We start from the raw sequence: 21,850 nt of genomic DNA on the forward strand, positions 1-21,850 counted from the left end.
TTTTTTCAAAACCAGGGAATCAGAAACATTTTAGCTGACTGCTACTTAATCTCATAGCTTCTGTGACATAAAGCTATATATTCAGATTACTGATTCGAAGACAGACATCAGCATTTGCAAGGGGGGGCAAAAGCTCAAAGGACATCAGCAATCTGGTATCAAATTAAACCAAAACACACTATCTTTGGAAGTTGCATACAATCAGTAACAAGTCCATGGTATGGTCTTTATTGTGGTATCAAAAAAAACAAAACAAAAAAAGGAAGACTTGGAAAACAACATTTGAACTTTGAATATTAAGATATTTGCAAGAAGGTGCTGTAGGTGTGCTTTAGGCTTAAAAATATATACTTATTTTTCAGCTACAGCTTGTTTACTAACCCTCTAAAACCTTCGTTGTCCACCAATGAAAATAGCTGTAGGTCTTTGGAGATATATTCATTGAAAAACCTTGTGATCTGCTGAGCCCTCACGCTGTTGTGGGGTGGTGGGATTGTAAACCTTAAACCTTTTGGCCTGGTCAGATTCCACTTATCGTATCTTTGTTAATCTTTTCAGGGCGATGATTTGCCAAGTGGCTCCTTATGACACTTCCATCAGGTGTGTCACTGCAGTGTGGCAGTGTTTGTATATTGTTTTTGTTTGTCTTTCACCTTTTCCCCTGTCTTAACACTGGGAACCAAAATGCTTTCACACTTCAAAATTAAAAGTCGCTGGAGCCTCCACAATCTTAAAAATGTTGTCACTCGGATCTCCCTTGCCACTCGAAGCACGCACCATTTTTTGTGCTGTTAGATCAAGCAAGCAAGTGGAGCGCAAAGGATGATGGGTATGCAAGGATTGATGGAAACTGAAGTTCCCGCTGCCCTTCACTTTGCTCCACTATAAAACTACACTTTTTGCCTCGATTACTGATCATTTGAAATCACGGTATTAACAATACTGTTTCCTTCTTTGTGCTGACTTTGGAGGTAGTAACAGAGGAGTTACAGAGGTGAGAACAGGATTGGAGGAGCCAATAGGGGAGTGCAGCACTCCTTATGTATGCATGTCTGACTGTGAGTGCAACTTTATTTATATAGCACTTTAGAGTAACTAAGGTTGACCAGAGTGCTTTGCAGAGTAGAAGCTCCAACATGAAAAAATAATGACATGATAAAGTACTATTAAAAGTGATATTAAAATCACTTTAAAGAAGACCATCATAAAATAATCATAAATTAAAATTTGTTGGGTTAAATGTTCAAATCCTGAGGGCAAGACCAAAGAGAAGCGATGTGATTTTTCTCACTTTGCCAAGCTCTCTTGTGCTTCCATAACACTGTAATGCATTTACAGGAGAACCATTTTTCACTGTTTAAGAATCAATAGGAATGATTCAAGGCTTAATGACAGAGGAGCTTTACTTCACTATTGTAGAAATACACTGTGAAACAGGCCAAGGAAAAAGTCACAAAAATACAATACCTGTATCAATTTTCATACTGCTTTCTGTATTCGGTCATATATCTTCTAATATCCACAAACCCTTAACTAGTCAAGTATCATCTATTGCAGAATTTAACACAGACCACAGTTGAGGCATAAGTCACATCAAAACCTTTTCAGATCTTCACCTAAAATGATTGTCGTGGGTTGTGACGTCTTTCCGTTACCCCACCCCCCACCCCCCCACCCCCCCCACTCTCATCATCAGAGTTTGCAGAAGCAAGAAACTGGGTGGAGAATGATCTCAACTTCAACAAAAATGTGGATGTGAATCTTTTTGAGACAACAATTCGTGTCCTTGGGGGTCTGCTGAGTGCCTACCATCTAACAGGAGACCAACTCTTCTTTGAAAAAGCTGTGAGTCAGAGATGACGCTGGGCATTATTTTTAGAACAGTCTGTTCTGCTTTTCATGAAATCAGATATTAGAAATGAGAATTCAGCCCACATCATTAAATCTTAAACCAGGCTCTAGAATTGATGAGGTTAATCAAAATCTAAAATTTTTTTTCAAAGAATTCCATTGAAGTTGATATAACAAGTAAGAAAAAGTTATTTTGCCTTGTCCTCTCTACTTAAAGAAAGATCTAGGGTCAAGGTTGATGCCTGCCTTCAAAACTCCCTCAAAGATCCCTTTCTCAGACGTCAACATTGGGAAGGGAACAGCTCACCCCCCTCGATGGACGTCAGACAGCACGCTGGCCGAGGTCACAAGCATTCAGCTTGAATTCAGAGAGCTCAGCCGCATCACCCAGGACCCGCAGTACCAGGTCAGGATTAGGGTTGGAAATCTTTTGAGTTTTTCTGGTATGAGTGCAGTGTTTCCCACAGAGTCACCTATACCTGTCGCCTAACAAGATGCTCTAATAACATCACAAACCTTTTCAAATGCTTTACTTGATATTTGGTCTGGTAAGCTGCAGGACAATATAGGAAGAACAAAGCTGCAAAGAAAATGCTAGATTACAGAAGAAGAGTAATTTTTAACGTAAGATATTGCACTTGAATGGTGGATTTACTGGAGAGACATAATCATGGATGCTGTTATGGAGCCTCCCCTACTTATATTCAAGAAAACCTGAGCTACCCACCAAAACCCACATAAATACAAGCATGAAGTGGTGCTAGCAAAAATCAACATCAGTTTAATTGTTTCATTGTTAAAAAGAAAATAGGCCTACACATGTTCTTCTGACCTAAAAACCTTTGTATAAACTATTAAGTGATTTAAGATGAAATGTGTAAGTCAGATTTTTAAAATCTCACACAAGCCTTTAAATTCTTCAAATTGTCAATATAAGAGTGAAGTTTCATAAAGCAAAGCTTGCTTTCGCCTAATGATTTTCATCCCAGTCTGACATAACCTTGACAAATTTCCATCATAGCCTGAGCCTGGCAGACTTAGCTTTCTATGAGCCAAATTCCATCACTGTGTGAAATTACTTCTAATTTTCTGACGATAAATCATTTAAATCTGTATTTTTCATACATTTTGGTTCAGTAACTCAGCTGGATGGAATCTATGGTGTTTCTTTTTTTAAATCTTTCCAGGATGTTGCAAATGAGGTGATGAAGCTGGTCCACAAGCTTCCAGGCAAACACGATGGCCTGGTGCCCATGTTCATCAACACCAACAGCGGCCAATTCACCCACAAAGGAGTATTCACTCTAGGTGCCCGGGCAGACAGCTACTATGAATACCTGCTCAAACAGTGGATCCAGGGAGGCAAGACGGAAGACGAGTAATTATAACTTTAATTTTCTACGTTTGTTCAGTGATTATTAGAGAAAACACAGGATTAAAGGTGGAACAATGCAACCAAAGAACTTAAACTGTATCAGTCACCTTAGATTGATTGAAAACGACTGATGGAGAAACTTCTTGGTAATGTTTAAAGACAAAATATTTTATCTTTTATTTACCTTTGAACAAAGTCATCAGTCTTTCATCATACTAAATATGCATCAAGCACCAGTGGAGGTTTTTGACCTTGTGTAAACCAGCTCTAAACAGTCTTTCTCAAAACAATCAGTTATGATACATGTCTCACTGTACCATGCTTAAGCACACCTGAGTCCCGTTTATTTTGACTGGAGTAAGTGCTCCATGACAACTCAGGCGTGGTACACTTCCTTCGCCCTTGCACAGCTGAAAGAGGTGGGATTTGGCGCAGTATGATTGCTCTTGCATGGACACAAGTGCACAGTCCAGGCATGAATTAGCGAAAGTGTTTCTCTCGTCAGTCTTTTTAAACAGTGTTGGAGTGTTAGAGTGCTGTATCAGAACATTACGACTAGAAATAGGCCACATAGTGAGTAGAGTTACTGTCATGTTGTCTGTGTATTTCTCATTGTGCCCACTCTGTATCATGTCAGTGCTCAGGCCCAGCTGAGCTTGACGCAGTGGGAGCTCAGGCCAGCAGGAGGCTGGGGAGTCGGGACAAGCATGCTTTAGCACAGTAGGCATGGTGTGAGTGTGGCCTTAAATGTAAATGAGCTCCTTCTCACCTAGCACCTCTTTTCCATGGGTTTTGCTGATAAGAGTACAGCTGCAAGCTTCCAGAGTATCTCACCAGCATGCACCTCGAAGAAAGAGGGCTGCTAAAGGCAAAACAGCAGTCCAGTGTGAATGAAACAACACAGCTGTGACCTGGAATGCAGATTTAAAGCTAATGCTGCTGATCTGAGTAAGTTTGTATCCAGGCATCAGTACAGTTGTTGGCTTGTACTTGGCATCCTACAGCCACAAAGCATACTGGTATTTTAAAGCACTAACATTTCCCTTGTAAGCTGATTTGCCACTGACAGTTGATACAGACCTGTGTTTTGGAGTTTAGTTGCCAATCCTGCACTGTGCTGCTCCAGGACAATGAAGTAGTTAGGTGTAAAATGTTTGGCTGACACAGAAAAGTTTTCCCAAATATTGATGAGATGTTTCTGCTAAAAACAAGGTCCAGTGACTACTCTTCCTCTGACACTGTGTCCTAACACTATGCAAGTACCAGACTCTCACTCTCCACTCTTTATCTGTTACAAATGTAATTCTCTGCCCTGTGATTTTCAGGCTCCCCTTGTGAACTGTTCGACATTTAAGTGCTTTGATTTTAAATGTGGACCAACAGAAGTTTTGTGCTTTGTATTGACAAGCCTTTGATAGACAAATAGTTTTGCCTCCACGTTGACAAGTCAGACTACAACATTTCATACACGGACATGGATATCATTTATGCACAGCTGTCTCTGTTAAACAAGCTCGGTGGTGAGTATGTAAAGGGAAAGAAAATCAAGAAAATAATCCTGTCAAACACTCCTGATACCTTGTCATTTCCCTCTTTCCTTGTCCTTCACCCATCTATGCAAAGAATGGGTGCATCACAGGAAAAACGCTGCACTGACTTGAGCTGCATGGCTTGCAAGATCAGGATACTACAGGAATCAGTGTGAACAGGCTGATTTCGTCGATGAGGCTTGAAGAGCAATAAAAGAATGCATTATGGTGTTTACAGCCAACAAAATAGCAGCTTCTATGCTGAGCTCTACTGGCTTTGACATGAAAAATGATGGACAGTCGCTAAAGTTCCGATCAGACTTGGTTGGAGATCTGAGGTCAGGGGGTGGGTATTATTTTAATGACTCTCATTGTAATGCCACTAGGAAAGCATAGATGGTCCAAAAAGAAAGGACAGGATTGGCTCATTTCACATTATGTGGGTTGTTTGATACTGAAAATACCCAAATATATTTGGAAAATTACTGCAAGTGTTTTTTTATTCATTATATTTTCCCTTTAAAGTTAAAGATATTCTGAGAAGTTTTGTATATATGCATTAGCTGCAGCTGAAATAATGTTATTTTTGTTGCAATTCTGTTAATGTTTCAAAGAAATTAAGAATTTTTCCAGACAGAAAATGGAAAAAGCGGAAGTTCCTGCACACCTCTTTTTAGCATTTCATGCAAACTGTTTCATGCATCTTCGCCTGGCTTGTGTTATATTATGAAACCCTTGACAAAGTCAAAACAGACTGGTTGATATATTTGATATTATAGCAATTAATTCTCATAGCTGCCACATTTCTGTTTCTGTTTTGACAGCCTGTTGGAGGACTACCTTCAAGCTGTAGAAGGAGTAAAGAAACACCTTGTGAGACAGACGGGTCCAAACAGACTGACATTTGTGGGAGAGTTGAGCCACAATCGCTTCAACGCAAAGATGGTAGATATGCTCGACCAAAGTTCATGCTGAAAAATCCACAGTTTGTGGCTCATATTATACATGGATTATATAAAGCTTGTATTTGTGGCCTACGTTTTTAAAGTGCCACTCACAGCATAAGAGCCCTTACTGTTAGAGGATATTTCAGAAACTGAAAAAACTCAATGAAGTCACAGCCACAGACAATGACCGCCTTGTTAGATCAATAAGCCTTTGTGCTTTTGTTGAATCAGTCCCTGTACAAGCTTATTTTCAGTCTATCAGCCAGCCCAGTCGATTCCAGCTCTTATCATTATCTCTCATCAGCCTCCAGGGTCGTCCTTCTTGATCATATCTCCCTTTTTTGTCCACAACAGGACCACTTGGTGTGCTTCCTGCCAGGAACCCTGGCACTTGGGGCTCATAATGGCCTCCCAGGGGACCACATGGATCTGGCCGTGCAGCTGATGGAGACGTGTCATCAGATGTACAAACAGATGGAGACCGGACTCAGCCCAGAGATCGTACACTTCAGCTTGCAGCCCAGTGATGGACGTGATGTTATTGTTAAGGTGAGAATCTCAATATATAGCATAAAATCTGGTGTCCTTTTGATGCCTAGTTTTATCTCTGGCTGTGTCCATGATAGGATGCATAGTAAGGATTTTAAATGCATCTTTCATGTATCAGTTAAATAAGTTGAGTGAGATTTTTTTCAAAATGTAAGGGAATTAGGCAACTTCCCTCAGAACAAGTTAAGTGTTGAGATATAAACTAACAAGTGAAAACATATCCTTTAATTCAAATCCCTGTCTGAATTGAAATGTGTCACTCAGATTGTCATGTATTTATGCAAACTCAAATATGATATAAGCTAAAGGACTTTAGAGTGTCTATCCGCCTCCTGAGAGAGCCATCTGAATGAAATTTTAATCAGCAAGTCTAAATTTGTCATGGGACTTGAGAGCATAACCTTTCTAACCCTCCTCGGCGCTTATTTTATTTTAAATTAACCGCTCTGGGTTCTTTAAAAGATCCAATATCTCTATACCCATCTGAAATCCTACCTCCATTAACCCCAATACTAGACAGAGAAACTTCAAACATTTCAGGAGCTCATTCTAATTCTGGGACTTAAAGCTAAAGAAATGAATGTCAGATTAAAAAGGCCGTACTCATTTATTATTTCTCCAGCAGTTCAAAATGAAATAACCTCGGCTGGAGACGTTTGTTTGTTTGATGGATGTAGATCCTTGGATGTTTGGTTTTCAGCACTCTGATTAATGTACTGTCAGTATCAGTAAGTAACAGATACTCCTTAACCAACAGCAAGGTAAAACAAAAGACTTCTGAAGAATACAAAAGTAAGTGAAAGTTTAGGGGAGGGGGGGGTTGAGCAACTTAAATATCTGACCTCACTAATATTCTCAGCTGTTTGTTAACTTCCCCTTGAAGTTCAGTGAAAAAATGCCACTGTCTGTTACTCACAGTCAGATTTTTAAAGTCTGTGTCTGCCCTCTTTTGACATTTATCTTATCTTTGGAATCATGTATTAATAATATTTCCTTGATTACATGCCCTGGAAAGTTTTATCTCATTGAAACTGATTCTGGCTGAAAGAACAAAGTCTTCTTATCATATTAATATTTATTGACAGATTTTGATTTTTCTTCCAGCCTGCAGACAGACACAACCTGCTGAGACCAGAGACGGTGGAGAGCCTGTTCTACATGTACAGATTCACTAAAGACACCAAGTACAGAGAGTGGGGCTGGGACATACTGCAGAGCTTCAATAAGTACACCAAGGTATGAAAAGCTATGCACAGAATAGCTGGAGTTAAAGATACCGTTGACATAGTGAGAAAACAACTCACTTAACATGGATTCTATTCTCTGGTCTTGCTCTTGAGTTTTATCATGGTACTGTTATTTATTATTATAGACATAAAAAATAACATTACATAAGGTCAGTAACAAAAAACTACAAATATTATGCAATCAAAGTTGTAGGCTAATCTTGGAGGATGTATGGTCATTTAAAAACACTTTTGTCTACGTACAGTTATTAACTATCCATAACCACCAAAGCATGTATAATCTCAGCTATGCACATCTTGCAAATAGTTGTGTTTAAATAAGAAAAATATATGTGAGCCCAGTCCTGGTTGGGGAAAGATTCCGTGTTTTTCAAAACCCTAAAATAGGTTATAACATTTAACCTTTTTGACACTATTATTAAAGGTTACATCATGTAGGTTGCTCACCATAATGAAGGTCAGCGTTAATTCATGTTGGACATGGTAGTCATACGCCCAGCCATGATCAGCAAACTGCCAGCTGATTCCAGTTATCACCTCCCAGCTCCCACAGCCAATCAGCTCTTTCTCTTAACACAGCAGTTTATTTAAATACTTCTCACTAATCCCTGCTTGCATTAGAGCCGATGTACCACACTGCTGCCAAAGCTTAACCTCCTCCACCCCAGCCTCCTCCTTTATAGTATAAAGCTTGTTGCACCCTCATTCAGATTCATGCTACTATGGATTAATCGCTTTTGTACTAATTTTATTGTATTCAGTGCACATTGTCATAAATGTATCTATCCATGGGGGTTTGTGGCTTAGCGCTCCCTGGAAAGTGAACGCAGGCTGCTTGATTAACACATGGAGCATCTTTTTGAGCAGAGCCTTCTCCACCAAGTAAAACTGTCTATCCATGTTTTAATGAAATGGTTAAATGTAAGACGAGAGTGTTCCTGACTGAACCTGCATTATTAAGGTACATCTCTGCTGCTTTTTTACTCCTTACTGTGATCACAGGTTCGGTCACAATGCCATAATTTTAAACTTTGATTCTGTATTTAAAAAAAACAACCAAACAAACAGAGTAATATTGATATTTTTTAGATGTTTGTTTACCAAGGTAACAAAAATGGAAGTTCAAGGCACTAAATTGGATTAGTTCTTTTATCATCAAAAGTTATTTAAATAAGAATAAAAAATAAGTGATGGGGCAATGTTATGCTGCATCATTCTGCAAATTTTGATTTGACTTGAAGTACTGAAGAAAATTGAACAAATGTTGTTTTGCATCAATACATTTAAGGTTATTTCTATTTATTAGTTACATAAACAGCACTGTATCTCTCTGATGATAAAATATGTGTAATTGGTAAGAAACAGAATTTAAAAAATTATAGTGGAATTGGGAAAAATAAAGCAGAATCCATAGAGCCCTAATCATGTTGTGTTCAGGTGACATGAGTAAAATAACTATTAGGCAAAAGTAAATAAAGTGTTACCATTGTATACTCATATGACATGCTAAGAAAAATAGGAGTAAAGTTTATGGTGAGAATCTTTTATCAGTACTGCTGTTTGAAATAATCTAAACAAGCTCTAATCGGCAATGAAAGTATGTAAACTTATTCTGTTAAAAACATGTTTATCTTGTCTTTCTACCATATAACAGTAAAGTATTGATAGTGGTATCTTTTAAGACTTGGATAATGGTATCAGTGTCAGTAAAAATAGTGCAGCAGAACTTGTCTCATTCATAAGAGCTTAAAGAAAATCCCATTACCTGCTATCATAGGGAGGCATAGAAAAAAATACTTCTGCTTTCGGGATGTTTCCGAAGGGTTCTGATAGCCTAAGCGGACTACATGAGTTAATATCCAGCCTGTGGCACCTTTCCTGCTTGTCATTCCTCTCCCTCCCTCCCCCAGTTTCCTGCTCTATCCTCTGTCCAGTCCAAATAAAGTAAAAGCCTAAAAATAAATAGAATAAAAAGATGTTTCCCCAAGAACAAAGCACACACAATGACAGAGTTAGAAAGAGTACTGTTTGGAGTTTTGCATCCATGATCAAACAACTCTATTTTCAGGTGCTTGATGGAGGCTACACGTCCATTAACAACGTCCGAGACCCCGCGAACCCCGGACCCCGAGACAAGATGGAAAGTTTCTTCCTGGGTGAGACCCTGAAATACCTGTACCTGCTCTTCTCTGATGACACGGACCTGCTCAGTCTAGACAAGTATATCTTTAACACAGAAGCACATCCGCTCCCCATATGGCCCTCTGCACCAAAGTGAGCTCTTACAAAAGCTGTCTGTAAAGATCAGACCCTCTGACGTCTGTGTGAGTCAAAGGCTGTGATGGCAGGAGCATTTCTTCAGACACTGTCCACGCCGGACTGCTGGTGTGAGGCAGAAACCAGATCTGTGCCATCCGCCTGTACTGTGATGTGTGTCCTTGTGGAGGGGTTTGTTTTTTCCTTTTCTTTATTTTTCCTAAGGAAAAGGTTTATGTAAGAGCTGGTCTCTAATGTACAAAAACTTTTTTAAATGGGGTTTGACTAGCTGGAGCTAACAGGAGAGCTGAGATGAGACAGTGGGAGGGTTGTGCTACTTTGGACTGGGTTGTTTTTTTTTATTTATTTATATGGAAGCAACAATGATATCACCCTGGGTTTGTCTGAAAATCCTCAAGCACATCCCAGGTCATTTCTGTAAAGTTATCCACCAATTCATCCAGTTGATTCAGCGATGCAATTGGTGCAGTAATCAATAATGGAAATCAGTGCTGCATGTGGAGCTAAATTTATGTTTTAATGGATTGCTCTGGTGAAGGGATCACAAATTATTAGAGAAGTCTTTCTTTTGGCAGCGCGCTTGCTTGTGTACAAAAACTACAAACAGGCGTAAAGTTGTGTTTCTTCCATTTCTTTTGAGATGTCTGTGCTTTGTGTTGTCTCAGCCTAAGTTTGTATGAGCAGTGGGGCTGCTGGAGTCAGTGCCTTGTTTGAAGACAAATGTAGAGTATTTCTATATCTGACATGCCATCTTTATCGAAGTGAGGACTTTGAGTAAGCTGTAAGCTGGTTTACTTGCAAGTACACCATGACCCTAGCCTTGCAAAGCAGATGGATACGGCCATGTTTTCCACTGGTGAATCCATCTTTCAAGGCTCCCCTCGGAACCATTTGGGCCAGGTTAAAAAGTGAAAGGACCAATCAGCGTCGAGGGACAGTACTCTCGGGCATATCGGAGTCGTGACGTAAACAAGCAGCAACAAGAGACCAGTGCAATTATGGTGGAAGACATTAGCGTGGATGTTGCTAAAGCGGCAGTTTTATCAGAACTTGATGTCATTTCTTTGTTAAAAGACAAACAGAGAACAGCAGTGAGTTGTTTTCTTTCAAAAACGACAAAAGTCGTGTACTGACATGTCTATGGTCACCATGTTTCGTGTTATGCAGTTCTGCATGGAGTTTACACCTTCGGTAGGGGCACAGCTTGGTAGTGGCTATGTCATGTGTTTTGTTGCTCTGATTGGCCCGTAAAGATGTGATAGAACATTTATCCAATCACTCTCCGAGTTTTTTTTTTCAAACATTTTGCCCTTTCCCAATCGCTGTCTATGAGTGGTTTTCCAGATGGATGCATGCCAGGTTACCATGACCCAGGAGGTTCATAAATACAATAATACCAGACATTATACTGTGGCTATAAAGTCTTCACACCCCCATTTAAAAAGACACATTTCTGTGGTAAAAATGATGCTAAGATAACCTGACATGCCAGATGGATTTGTAACGGGTGTATCCATCTGCTTTGCAAGGTTAATGCTAAGATGTATTGATTTAAAAATGTTTGACCTGCAATGTGACCTGTAACACAATGGGAAAAAATCTTTTAAGAGGAAGTTTTTAAAAAACAAGCTGCATAAATATGTTTAGCCCCCAGACTAACTCTTTGTTGAAGCACCTTTTCAGTTTTCATCACAGCATTTTATCCATTTATCAGCATGGCAAAACCCAGCTTGGCAAAATTTGCCTGCTCACCTTTTCAAAAATCGTCAAAATCATTCAACTCACAAGAGCATTTCCTTTGCACAACCCTCTCTAGATTTTCATCAGGATTTCGGCTCTGGATGGGCCTTTCATTTTCTACTAGGTTATTGTTACGCTGAAAGTTGAAATTCCTCCTCATTTTAAGCTTTCCAGTAGATGCCTGAAGGTTGTTTTCCAAAATGGACTGATATTTGGAGCTTTTATGTGATGATTGCCCCCTGGTGGGCAAGATCAGCCTTCTGCTGCTGTTTAGAGAAGTTTAACCGTCTTGGTTGTCACTTTTGTGTTTAAGCTTGTTTTATTTTAAATCGTTGAAGGAAAGAAAGTTGCTGTTTAACTGGATGTGCTAACTGATTAAGTGACAAGCCCAGGTTATACTTCTGTAGGACATCATTAGAGAAAGAACACCCAGAGAGGAGCAAAAAGCAGGTTTATTTCTTTAGGGAACAATACCGTAGCACCAAACAGATTTTTTCAAATCTTGACATCAAATATTGCAGATTATGACTGTTTTTGAACTCATATTACAGCACCAGAACACTGACTAACAGCTGAACGTGGTCCTTATATCTTTAAGCAACACTGGGCGTGATGCAAGAGATCCATTCATCCTTTTCTTTCACTTTCCTCACTCTCCTGTGCCTGTGAGTGTATTTTACAATGTGGAGATAGCTGTGCATTAACAATATCCAATAATATCCGTGTTCAAAATGCGTTGTGTCCTGACTTGTGCAAACACAGAAGCAAATCTATTCAGCTCAAACGCCCATCAATACAAAGCACCTTACGTCTGATTCTCTTTCTTCCTTTCAACATAAAAGCACTAGATGTCATATTTTTACAAGGAGAAACGGAAATTCATAGGGCAGAGAATTCAATATTTAATGGAGTGTGGACAGCAAGTGTGCCTGATGCTCCCATGCTTCTCCAAACAGCAGCATTACTAACCCAAACACTTCAAAAATACTAGAACTGTCCATATTTTTGTGGACTTTCATCTAGTGCAGTACGATTTGGTATTAATGTGCAATTGAAATTGTATGGAGCAGTATTGTGATTTACCATGTAATACATAATGTTATCATGAGTCTACTTGCCCCCACATCCCCCAACGAGACAATCGGTGTAGAAAATGGATGGATGGATGTAGTCTACTTGCTTGGATTTCAAGAAAAATGCAGAGAATAATGATCATTTGAAGTGTGTTTTTCTCAGCTCAAATCATACAATTATTTTGAAAATGACAAAAGCTAAAATTTTACAGTGTTGCTTTCAAAATAACTTAATATTTTCCAAAAAATAGAATTAATTTCTTTTTTAAATAAAGGTACTTCTACTAAGTGCAATAAGCGGCACTGTTGTAATCATAAAGGCCTTTTTGCAGGCAGTTTTCTAAACCTTTCAACTTAATACAAAAATGATTTCAGCCTATTATGTAATTGCACTACCTAAAATTGTGATTGCAGTAACGATTAGATAAACAGCACCGAAGCTAATCTCTGGCTGGAACTTTTCTGATTTTAGTGATTTGAATGGTCTTCCAGCTGCTGTATAAGGCTCCATACTGACAAAACTTACAGTTTGAATTAACATCTCTGTTTTCTGCGGCCGTCAGGGGATGTTAACCTGTCTAATTTTGAGGAGGTGGATATGAAAGGCATGGTGCCACAGCTTCACACAGCAGTCAATGGTTCTGCTCCTGTCCTAGACTCTTTTTGCCCTCCAGGCCACCGCACTGGTGACGTGACTGAAAGCTACTAACTGTTCATTGTGTTTTGATAAACTGTTTATGGGCTGAACACCCAATAACGTCAGAGAGTCATCCGTAACTTTGATTTAATAATGAATGTATTCTTTGTTGTGTGATTTTTTTAATTTGAACAGGTTTTCATTGAGTTGAATCATCACTAAGTGAGTTTACATGCACTATACTAGTGTATCTTATGACTAGTCCTGGTTTTGTTTAGATCTGGTTGTATGAGCACCTGTTTTTCATCATATAAGGAGGAAGAAACTAAAGCTGCTGTGTGGTCTAAAAAAGGGAAAGTTTATCCACTTAAACCCGCTGTGTTTGTGTTTAACCCTTTCTTTTCTCAGTTCTGGCACTTTTGCATCCATGATTCATCCTCCTATTTTGGGTGACTAACTTGAGAAGTTGAAATATTGTCCTCACACTTGCAGAAGTTTGAGTCATAGCTGTTTAGTAATGCTGACAGCTTGAAGGATATAAAGTGTAGGTGCTGTTTAGAAGCACCCACAGCCTGTTATTATGTTTATTTCATCACTTTAATGCTTCCGTCCAGATGATTCTGTATTCTGTGGTTTATTAAAAACAGTCATTTTCATGTTTTAACAGTTTCTTTCATAATAATTCACTCTAACAGAGAGCCATAGACTGCCCTGCATCACTGAATGTGCACTACATTTGCCAAGCTCTGCTGTGCCTATTTAACTTTACCGTGTTACTTTTTGTTTTTTATGGCTGCTGTATCAGTGGTGTTGATCTGTGAAGTGCAATGAGTGAAAGTTAAATTTATGAGTTGTATTTTCACTTTGGATGGGTGGCTGATAAATTAATACAGCTGTAAATACTTTAATGTAAATTGTTTGTATCTTTTTTTTCAAATGTCTTTTGATAATATCTCATCTGAAACTCTGTACGGTCATATCAGAAAGTTTTTTCTGTAAGCCCACTGTTTCTTTTCATAACATTTTTGGGGGTTTGCCTTCATTTAAATTTAACAGTGGAGTAAAGTGGGCCAGATTTAAACATGGGCCCTCCCAATACACCCCTTTCTTCTGCCACTTGGCCCAACCTCTGCATTCTGCGTGATGACGCCTAGGGTTAGGATGTCCTGATTCTTGTTGAAGTGGGGAGTAGGGGGAGGATTTTCCAGACACACACACCAAACAGAGTGTTATGGGAAATCTCCCAGAATACCATGTGAATCGTCAGCAGGATGTCTGCTCTGGTGTCAAAAAAGGTGTACAAAAGTCAGTGATTCTTAGTAAATAATACTTGACAACCATATTATCTTATAATTTAATTTTGTTTCAACACATTACGGTTCTTCTGTGTTAAACAACATCTGAAAAATCACTCGTAGTAAAAATGCCTGATAAGGTTGCATCTGTTTATGTCAATGCTCTTGATGACGTATCAGGAACTTAAAGGGTCACCCCATTTTGTAAGGAGCAGATTTCACCCCCTACCCCTTCATCAAGGGGTTGGAATTGTTGGAGGACTATAGCTTCCACATCTTAGGTGCTACCTAAGCACCATGCTCACTGCTTTATTACAACAACTTTTATCCTTTCACATTTTTTTCCTTGGATAATTCATGGTTACTAATCAAATGTAAGCCTCATGGTGCCACTAAATAACAGGCAATATCAGGAAGGGGATCAGTGTAGTAATAATGTTTTATCCTTTTGTAATAAATCTGCACAGTTCTTCTACAATCCATCATACTGGGCACATTTACATGCACTCAATATGAAGTCAAGCTAATGTTAAAGTTTGATAAGGCAGTTTAATTGGATTACTGTGCTTGTCTTGGTGTTTATAGGAAAGGAGAATCGATTTCAGACGATACCATGGTACCACGGTAGATGGCAATATCACTCCTTTCAGCTAGTTACTACTACCTAACTTTGTAAGCAGTGAACTATTGTAAGTTTAAAGCTGGGCATGCACTGAACTTTAGTTTTATTTCAAATTGAACTCATTTGAGGGATATTTCTCCAAAATAATCGACAAAATATACCTCTTTATATCATCACTTTTTTTGGAAACATCCCATGACCACTGTTAGTGTCTTGCAACCCCCCAGGGTTCCCAACTCCCACTTTAGGAACCACTGCTCTACACCAGAAGTTCTCAGCTGGTCTAACATTAGGACCCACCATCACCTCCTAAATTACATATCCTGACCCAAATTTCTTACATTTTGTGATCATTAACAAAGTTTTTATTTGTAAGGTATATTTCTGGGACATTTATTCCTTTATTGACAGAGGCAGACAGTGGATAGAGTCAGAAATGGGGATGTGAGAGTAGGGGTGAAATATGTGGGAAAGGAGGCACAGGCTGGACTTTATCCCAGGCTGCCCGCGCACATGGGACATGACCTAACCACTAGGCCATCTGTGGCCCATAACCAAAGGTATATAATAATAATTTTAAAAAAAGAAGCAGTTTAGACTTAAGACAACCGAGATGCAAACATTTAACATAAAATCACATTTTTTTAATGGCACACATCCACGACCCACTGAAAATGGTTTCGCAACCTACTTTTGGGTTTCTACCAGTTGAAGAACCAATGCGTTGTACTTTTGGCACAGATGCGATGCATGCTATCCCTCTAGCTTAAGCAGAATCCAGAGGTGGAGGACAACACGACTGTTCCTATGCAAAGCATTTATGGTCATTAAGGGTCATATCCCAGTGTTGACGTTGTCAAGCATGTGCAGAACACCTAGTCCAGTTAATCTGATCAAGATGAATCCACTGCAGAGAAAATCAGCATTATTTGTGTTTGAGTCTGACCTCCTGAAATTTGATTTAGTATGATATTAGTCAGACTAACATGCTTGTGTGAATTTTAAAAGTCCAATTTTTTTCAGACTAACCCAATAATTTCACTTTTCCTGGATACATGTAAATGCAAAGACAGTTGGTGTGATTTCTGAGACTGAGCCACAAAGGTTCAGTTTGTTTCTGTCTGAAACATTACAATCGCTGGAGTTAAATCCTGTCAGCAGCATTAGCAGTCAAACATTTATGAGGATAGAGCTTTGATGACTCAGTAATTTATGAGGTTTCTGCAATCTCCCCATCAACAATAAATAAAACTGAATTATCCTAATTAGAAAAATTAATTTAAAAGAATCCTCACACATGCGAGAACATCTGTACTCCAATCTCAAATTGCTCCATTTTCAGTATTTCACACTTTATTAAACCAGATTAATTCTTAGCGCGCACAAAATGATGATTAAATGAGAGATTTATTACAGTGCAGTGTTAAAGAAGTGGAGAAAGTCATGCGTTTAATGTTTCTCTATTAACCTTGAATGTTAATGTGCGCACTTTTAAAGCACACTTAATCTGTAAAGGGAGAGTACGTGTTTTGTCAGGGCCTGTCGAGACAGTTTGAGCCACTTTAACAGGTTAAAGCATTGAAGTTTTTTAAAATAGTGCCATTAGAAAAGTCTGAAAGCGGATACATAATCTTTTTTTAGCAATGCTTTTCAGAACTTCGATCATGAATAAACAGATAAGAAGAATAGGTGAAGCTCAAACCTCTTTCATTTAGAGGGAATGAACTAAACCTGGAAACCACAAGTGAGGTGGGTGCAGTATTCTCAATTCTTTTGTTTTTGTAGGATTGCTCTAAAGATGCTTCTCTTATTTCAAGGCTGAAATATTATTAATTTCAATCTTTTTAACAAAACCATAGAAATATTGTAAAGATTTACTTACCCAGCCTGTTTGAGACACTTCAGATCTAAGAAATTTTTTTTCTTGAAGATGTAAATCTTCAAAGATGCACTCAAATATTAACGGTAACATATCCCACCCTGTTTCCACCTTTAAACACAGTTCTCAGTGGTCTAAATGAAAAATCTGTGGAGGTGTTGACCCTGTATAAACCAGCTCTGAACACACTTTCTTAACACGCTCAGTTTTGGTGTGTGTCTTTTTAAATGTAAAGTAGCCTCTTCTAACCATGCCCCTCTTTTCATTGGATTTTGCCGACACCCACCTGGGTGCTTGCATTAGTTTTGGGTGGAGCTAGCAGTGGAGGAGCGGGTATTTTTAGAACGCCTCTTTTTGACGTCATAATTCGCACAGACTCTAAAATGACGGTCAGCTTTAGGCGGACCACAAACTGAAGAGCTAGGTTGGCTTATTTCACATTTTTGGACCAGTGGATTCTTCAGATAGCCGAATTTATGTGCAAAAATACTTAAATGTGTATTTTCTATTTAATATCCTCTTTTTCATAGAGGCGCAGTCATCTCCTAAACAGCTGGGTACTCTATTTTTCTGAGAACGTGACTGGAGAAGACAGAAGTTGCTGTCGTCTTTAAGGTTTATTTTGGGTAATAGATTGGTACTCAGTATTAACTGCTGAATGATGGTGTGTTTTTAGACTGAACCAAAGTAAACTGGAGTGAGTTCATAGTGTCCAGCTGTACCAGGACGAGACTCGTTTAGACGTTTTAGTCAGGAGTTCTTTAGCACAGAGGAATGGTGTGAAGTCCACATGTAGGCAGGTGTTTTAAAAACTATATATTTCTCTATTTTCAAAGAAAATCTTGTCCACTCACTCTACATAGTCAGAAACATATTTGTCTTCATTTAAACATAAAAAATGCACTGTTACCTGCTGTAAAGATCACACCATGTAAACAGTAGTCTGTTCTTCACAAAGCAGCTCATTCTTAGACAGCAGTGATGTGAACATTTTCTCTGCAATGGCCATTACAATTTAAACTCACCAACCTGAAGCAGGTCTTGTCCAAAGCTGCTGATGTTGGCAGTCATCAGAGTATTGTATGAAGCAGCAGTGACCTCTGTAGTTCATTCAGGTGTTTCTGTTCATCAACATCTAAAGAGAGCAACCGTGAGAGTATAAGTGCATCAGAAGTTAAGCCTGGCACACACTGAAGATTTTAAAATGACTTTGAAAATATGAGAGACCCTGTACATGATAACAAATATTCATAGATTTAACAGTTTTGTTTTTATAGTGTAGTATGTGCAATGAGATCATCGACACAGTAACAGTAGTTGGAGTGTTGTTGCTTACGTGCCTTTTTTAAATTGAGGTGTCTTTTCATTAAAAACTGACCTCCATGTGCAGGTGTAGGTACAGTGAAGTAAATCAATGTTTTATCATGGTGGATGAATTTTACATATTGCTCTTATATTCAGTTTATTTTAATGTAAAAGCAAGACTACTTTAGTGCTATTTAGTAATAATAGCACTATTTCTTTACCATCCTAGCTGCTAATGCTAATACTGCATCACCCTGTGTTTCTACCACGTCTGTTTTCTATCAGTCATAGCTGTTACAGCTAGTTTTCCACATATTGCTACATTCATCAATTAAGTTGTGACAATTTCTGGCGCTATACAAACAGACTGACATTTTCCAGCCTTGTGCCAATCCAGGTCTCTAATATGCTTTGCCTGTAACTTGTGTCCGCTGGTGGTGCCAGCCAGGAGGTGTTTGCACTTAAAACACTTTAAAACAGCTTTTCTCTTTCATTGTGAGAAATTCATTCATGAGTTGACAATAGTGGTTTATTTATTAGTAATGGAGTGCAGGTTTTATTGAAAGACTCCTCAGTTCATAAAAAGGCAAGTAAGCAACAGGGGAGGGTAGAACACAGTGGGGTCCTACCCTCTTAGTTTCGTTCACCAACAACCGGTCTTCACTCTATCTTGCACAATTAGATACAAACTCAGAGGAGACAAGCTAAATGTGGCTAGCTGTTAGCTAGCTACATCTATTGCGGTAGCAGTTTCAGTCTAGCGCTTCTTCTTGTCTGTTAGATTGTAGTTTGTTTCACCGTACATATTGTTTAAGCACTCTTGTTGCTGCCTTGAATCAACAAGTTATTTCTCTATTTCAGGCGTCCATCAAAATTTTTAATTACGTTTGCTATTTTCTATCCATGGCTGTGTTTGTTCTTTCTCTCTTAGTCAGCTTGCTTCCTGGTTGGCTAATGTTCAGTTCAACTTCACAGTCCTGCTCATGCCTGCTCAGCTGTCTTCAGTGTTCCCCCACACTACAGGATTTCTGATCGTATATACTGAACATGATCTCTACACAACACAGGAAAATCATTAGAAGATAATCATTAGAAACACTGGAAAATTGGGCTTTTGCTGACTTTAGTTCAGAAGAGAGGAAGATACAGTATAGATAACTGAGAACAGCCATCCCATGCAAGTATCATAGTGTTAATAGCAAATGCTAATTTGCAACACCCGTCCCGTCTATACACACATAAAGGCTGTAAACAGAGATTCTGTTAATCTCCACCCTGGAAAGAGTGTACCTAAAGGTGCTGATCAGTGACCTCAAACTCCATTTGCTTGTGTAAGAAATGCCAAAATACACAAAAACCCTTCATTTTCAAAATATCTGCCTACATGTGCCTGCAGCATATCAGACTTTGGATACAAAGCCAATATTTAATAAGAAAATTTTGATTTTCATGGTCATACCAGTGTCTCAAAGTGCCATTTTCACTACAGTGGCAACTGAATTTTTCAAGTCAGGATAAAAACTCTTTATTTGAATTCATCTCCAAGAGAAAATCGCGTCCCTAACATTGGTGAACTTTCAATAAAAATGCAACTTTTGTATCAACTAGAATGCAAGAACAGAAATGACTCATGAGGCTCTAATATAAGCTCTTAATAAGGCTATTCAAACTCACTCTGCTTTGTGATTTCACATTTTCCATTGCTGCCTTAATGTTGATGTTTTTACAGGAGTTGGGAAATTTAATCCCCTATTTTAATTTCTCATGGTAAAGTTGGATTATTAGGGTTTCATTAAAAAAGTCTTTTCTGAACTTTGAAGTCTTTTTAAAAACAAAATTAAGTAGCTGGGTTTACACTAATTCTTGTGCAGAGCTATTAAACTTTCTCTAATAGAAGCTGATTGGCTGAATCTTCCAACTTTTGATGATGTTGAAGGTAACTACTACACTCCAAGGGTGGTTTGTTTTTCAATCAAAGCCATAGCATGAGACAACTCAGCTACTTTACATGTAAACGTGCACAACAAATCATTTGTGTTGTTGATGGTTGTTTTATCAGCAGAGGCTCCACCTTCTGTGATTGTGACCCTGAGTCAGGGGCCAAAGACACGGATCAATATCACTTTTGCTGGTTAAATCAATTAATTGAGCCGTACTGAAGGAAAAACACATCTTGACACAGCCAAGAGTGCTAAATCGATATCTTATCTGCATGTTCAGACAACATACTGACATGCAAAGAGTTTTCTTAATAAAGATTATTCCACTTTATTGCAAACTCATGATTAAAAGCTTTTTGTCTTTGGAAAATGTCTTACTCATGTGTTGATCTATGCTCACTGTACAGACGACTCAATGAGCACTTTGTAACACACGTTGTGGCTTCTTGCAATGTTCAGACTTCTCAATTTTTCAATAAAGCTTTTCAGTTAATATTTTGGACTTTCTCATGTCCTGACTCAAATGTTTTTTTCTCCAAAACCCTGAAGGTTTTACAGTACGCTTCAACAAAGCCACATCACAGCTTCCTGGCTGCACCACTCCGCCTGTCACATCTCTCTTTCTCTCTAAGACCGTCATGTAAGTCTTTGTTGTGTCTTCACAGGGAATAAACCGAAAGCTGATGACAGAGCATACTTTATACTAGTGTTTTCTAGAAGGCATTCCTAGTGTTGAGGGAATTTGTAAAAAGGATAACTGACAGTAGAGGCTTGTGTGAGAAATTCAAACTGTATTCAATCACAACACTGAACAGTAAAAGATACAGTTTTTCAACCTTTAAAATAAGGCCTTAAAGTTGGCACAATTATGCTGCAACATTTAAGTAACAAGTTACCTACACTAAAATGAATTAGTAACAGGCTGCTATTTAAAGAGGGAATGAATGAGATTTCTACCAGTTCTAAAAGTGGTCCAGTCACTTGGAAACATATGGGTAAGCTAGTTAGCTAGTTAACCAGGGAATCAATGAGTTTCTAATTTCAGGGTAACCTACACTACCTAGTTACTGGGTAATGAAGAAATTTACTAACTACTTGTTAACCTACACTTGGCAAAAACAGCTCTATCAAAAAACCCTAACCCTTTTAAATGGTGCTACATTGGTCAGGAACATGAATTGGTGGGATGAGCAGCAGAGCTGAGTATGTGCACCCATGAAAAAGCCAAATCTTCTCTGCCAATGCTAAACACCTTATTCTGCCACTGACTCTTGTCCGGTGTTTTGGTGGATTGGATTATCAAAATCTGATCGAAGTCACATCACACTTAACCTTGCAAAGCAGATGGATACACCCGTTTCCCTATTTTTCACTGGCGAATCCATCTTGCAAAGCTCCCGACTGAACCGTTTGGGCCCGGTTAGAAAGTGACAGGACCAATCAGCGTCAAGGGGCAGTACTCTCAGGCACAGCAGAGTCGTGACGTATGCAACCAGCAACAAGAGGCCGGTGCAGATATGGCAGAAGAGCTTGGCGTGGAGGCTGCTAAAGCACCAGTTTTATCAGAACTTGACAACATTTCTT

At 38.8% G+C, this 21,850-nt stretch overlaps 1 protein-coding gene across 1 annotated transcript in view; it reads left to right on the forward strand.

Moving 5' to 3' along the window:
- Positions 1–20,748, forward strand: part of man1b1a (mannosidase, alpha, class 1B, member 1a) — a 35,293-nt gene extending 14,545 nt beyond the window's left edge. The window contains exons 8-14 of the mRNA XM_041810426.1: positions 1,697–1,845; positions 2,069–2,257; positions 3,039–3,229; positions 5,580–5,700; positions 6,057–6,251; positions 7,356–7,487; positions 9,567–20,748. Of these exons, the coding sequence (XP_041666360.1) occupies positions 1,697–1,845; positions 2,069–2,257; positions 3,039–3,229; positions 5,580–5,700; positions 6,057–6,251; positions 7,356–7,487; positions 9,567–9,776 (1,187 nt within the window). The 3' untranslated portion in view covers positions 9,777–20,748. The remainder of the gene's footprint in view (positions 1–1,696; positions 1,846–2,068; positions 2,258–3,038; positions 3,230–5,579; positions 5,701–6,056; positions 6,252–7,355; positions 7,488–9,566) is intronic.
- The last annotated feature ends 1,102 nt before the right edge of the window (positions 20,749–21,850 follow it).

This window comes from Cheilinus undulatus, linkage group 17 (genome assembly GCF_018320785.1).
Source record: "Cheilinus undulatus linkage group 17, ASM1832078v1, whole genome shotgun sequence".
NCBI classification, from domain to species: domain Eukaryota; kingdom Metazoa; phylum Chordata; class Actinopteri; order Labriformes; family Labridae; genus Cheilinus; species Cheilinus undulatus.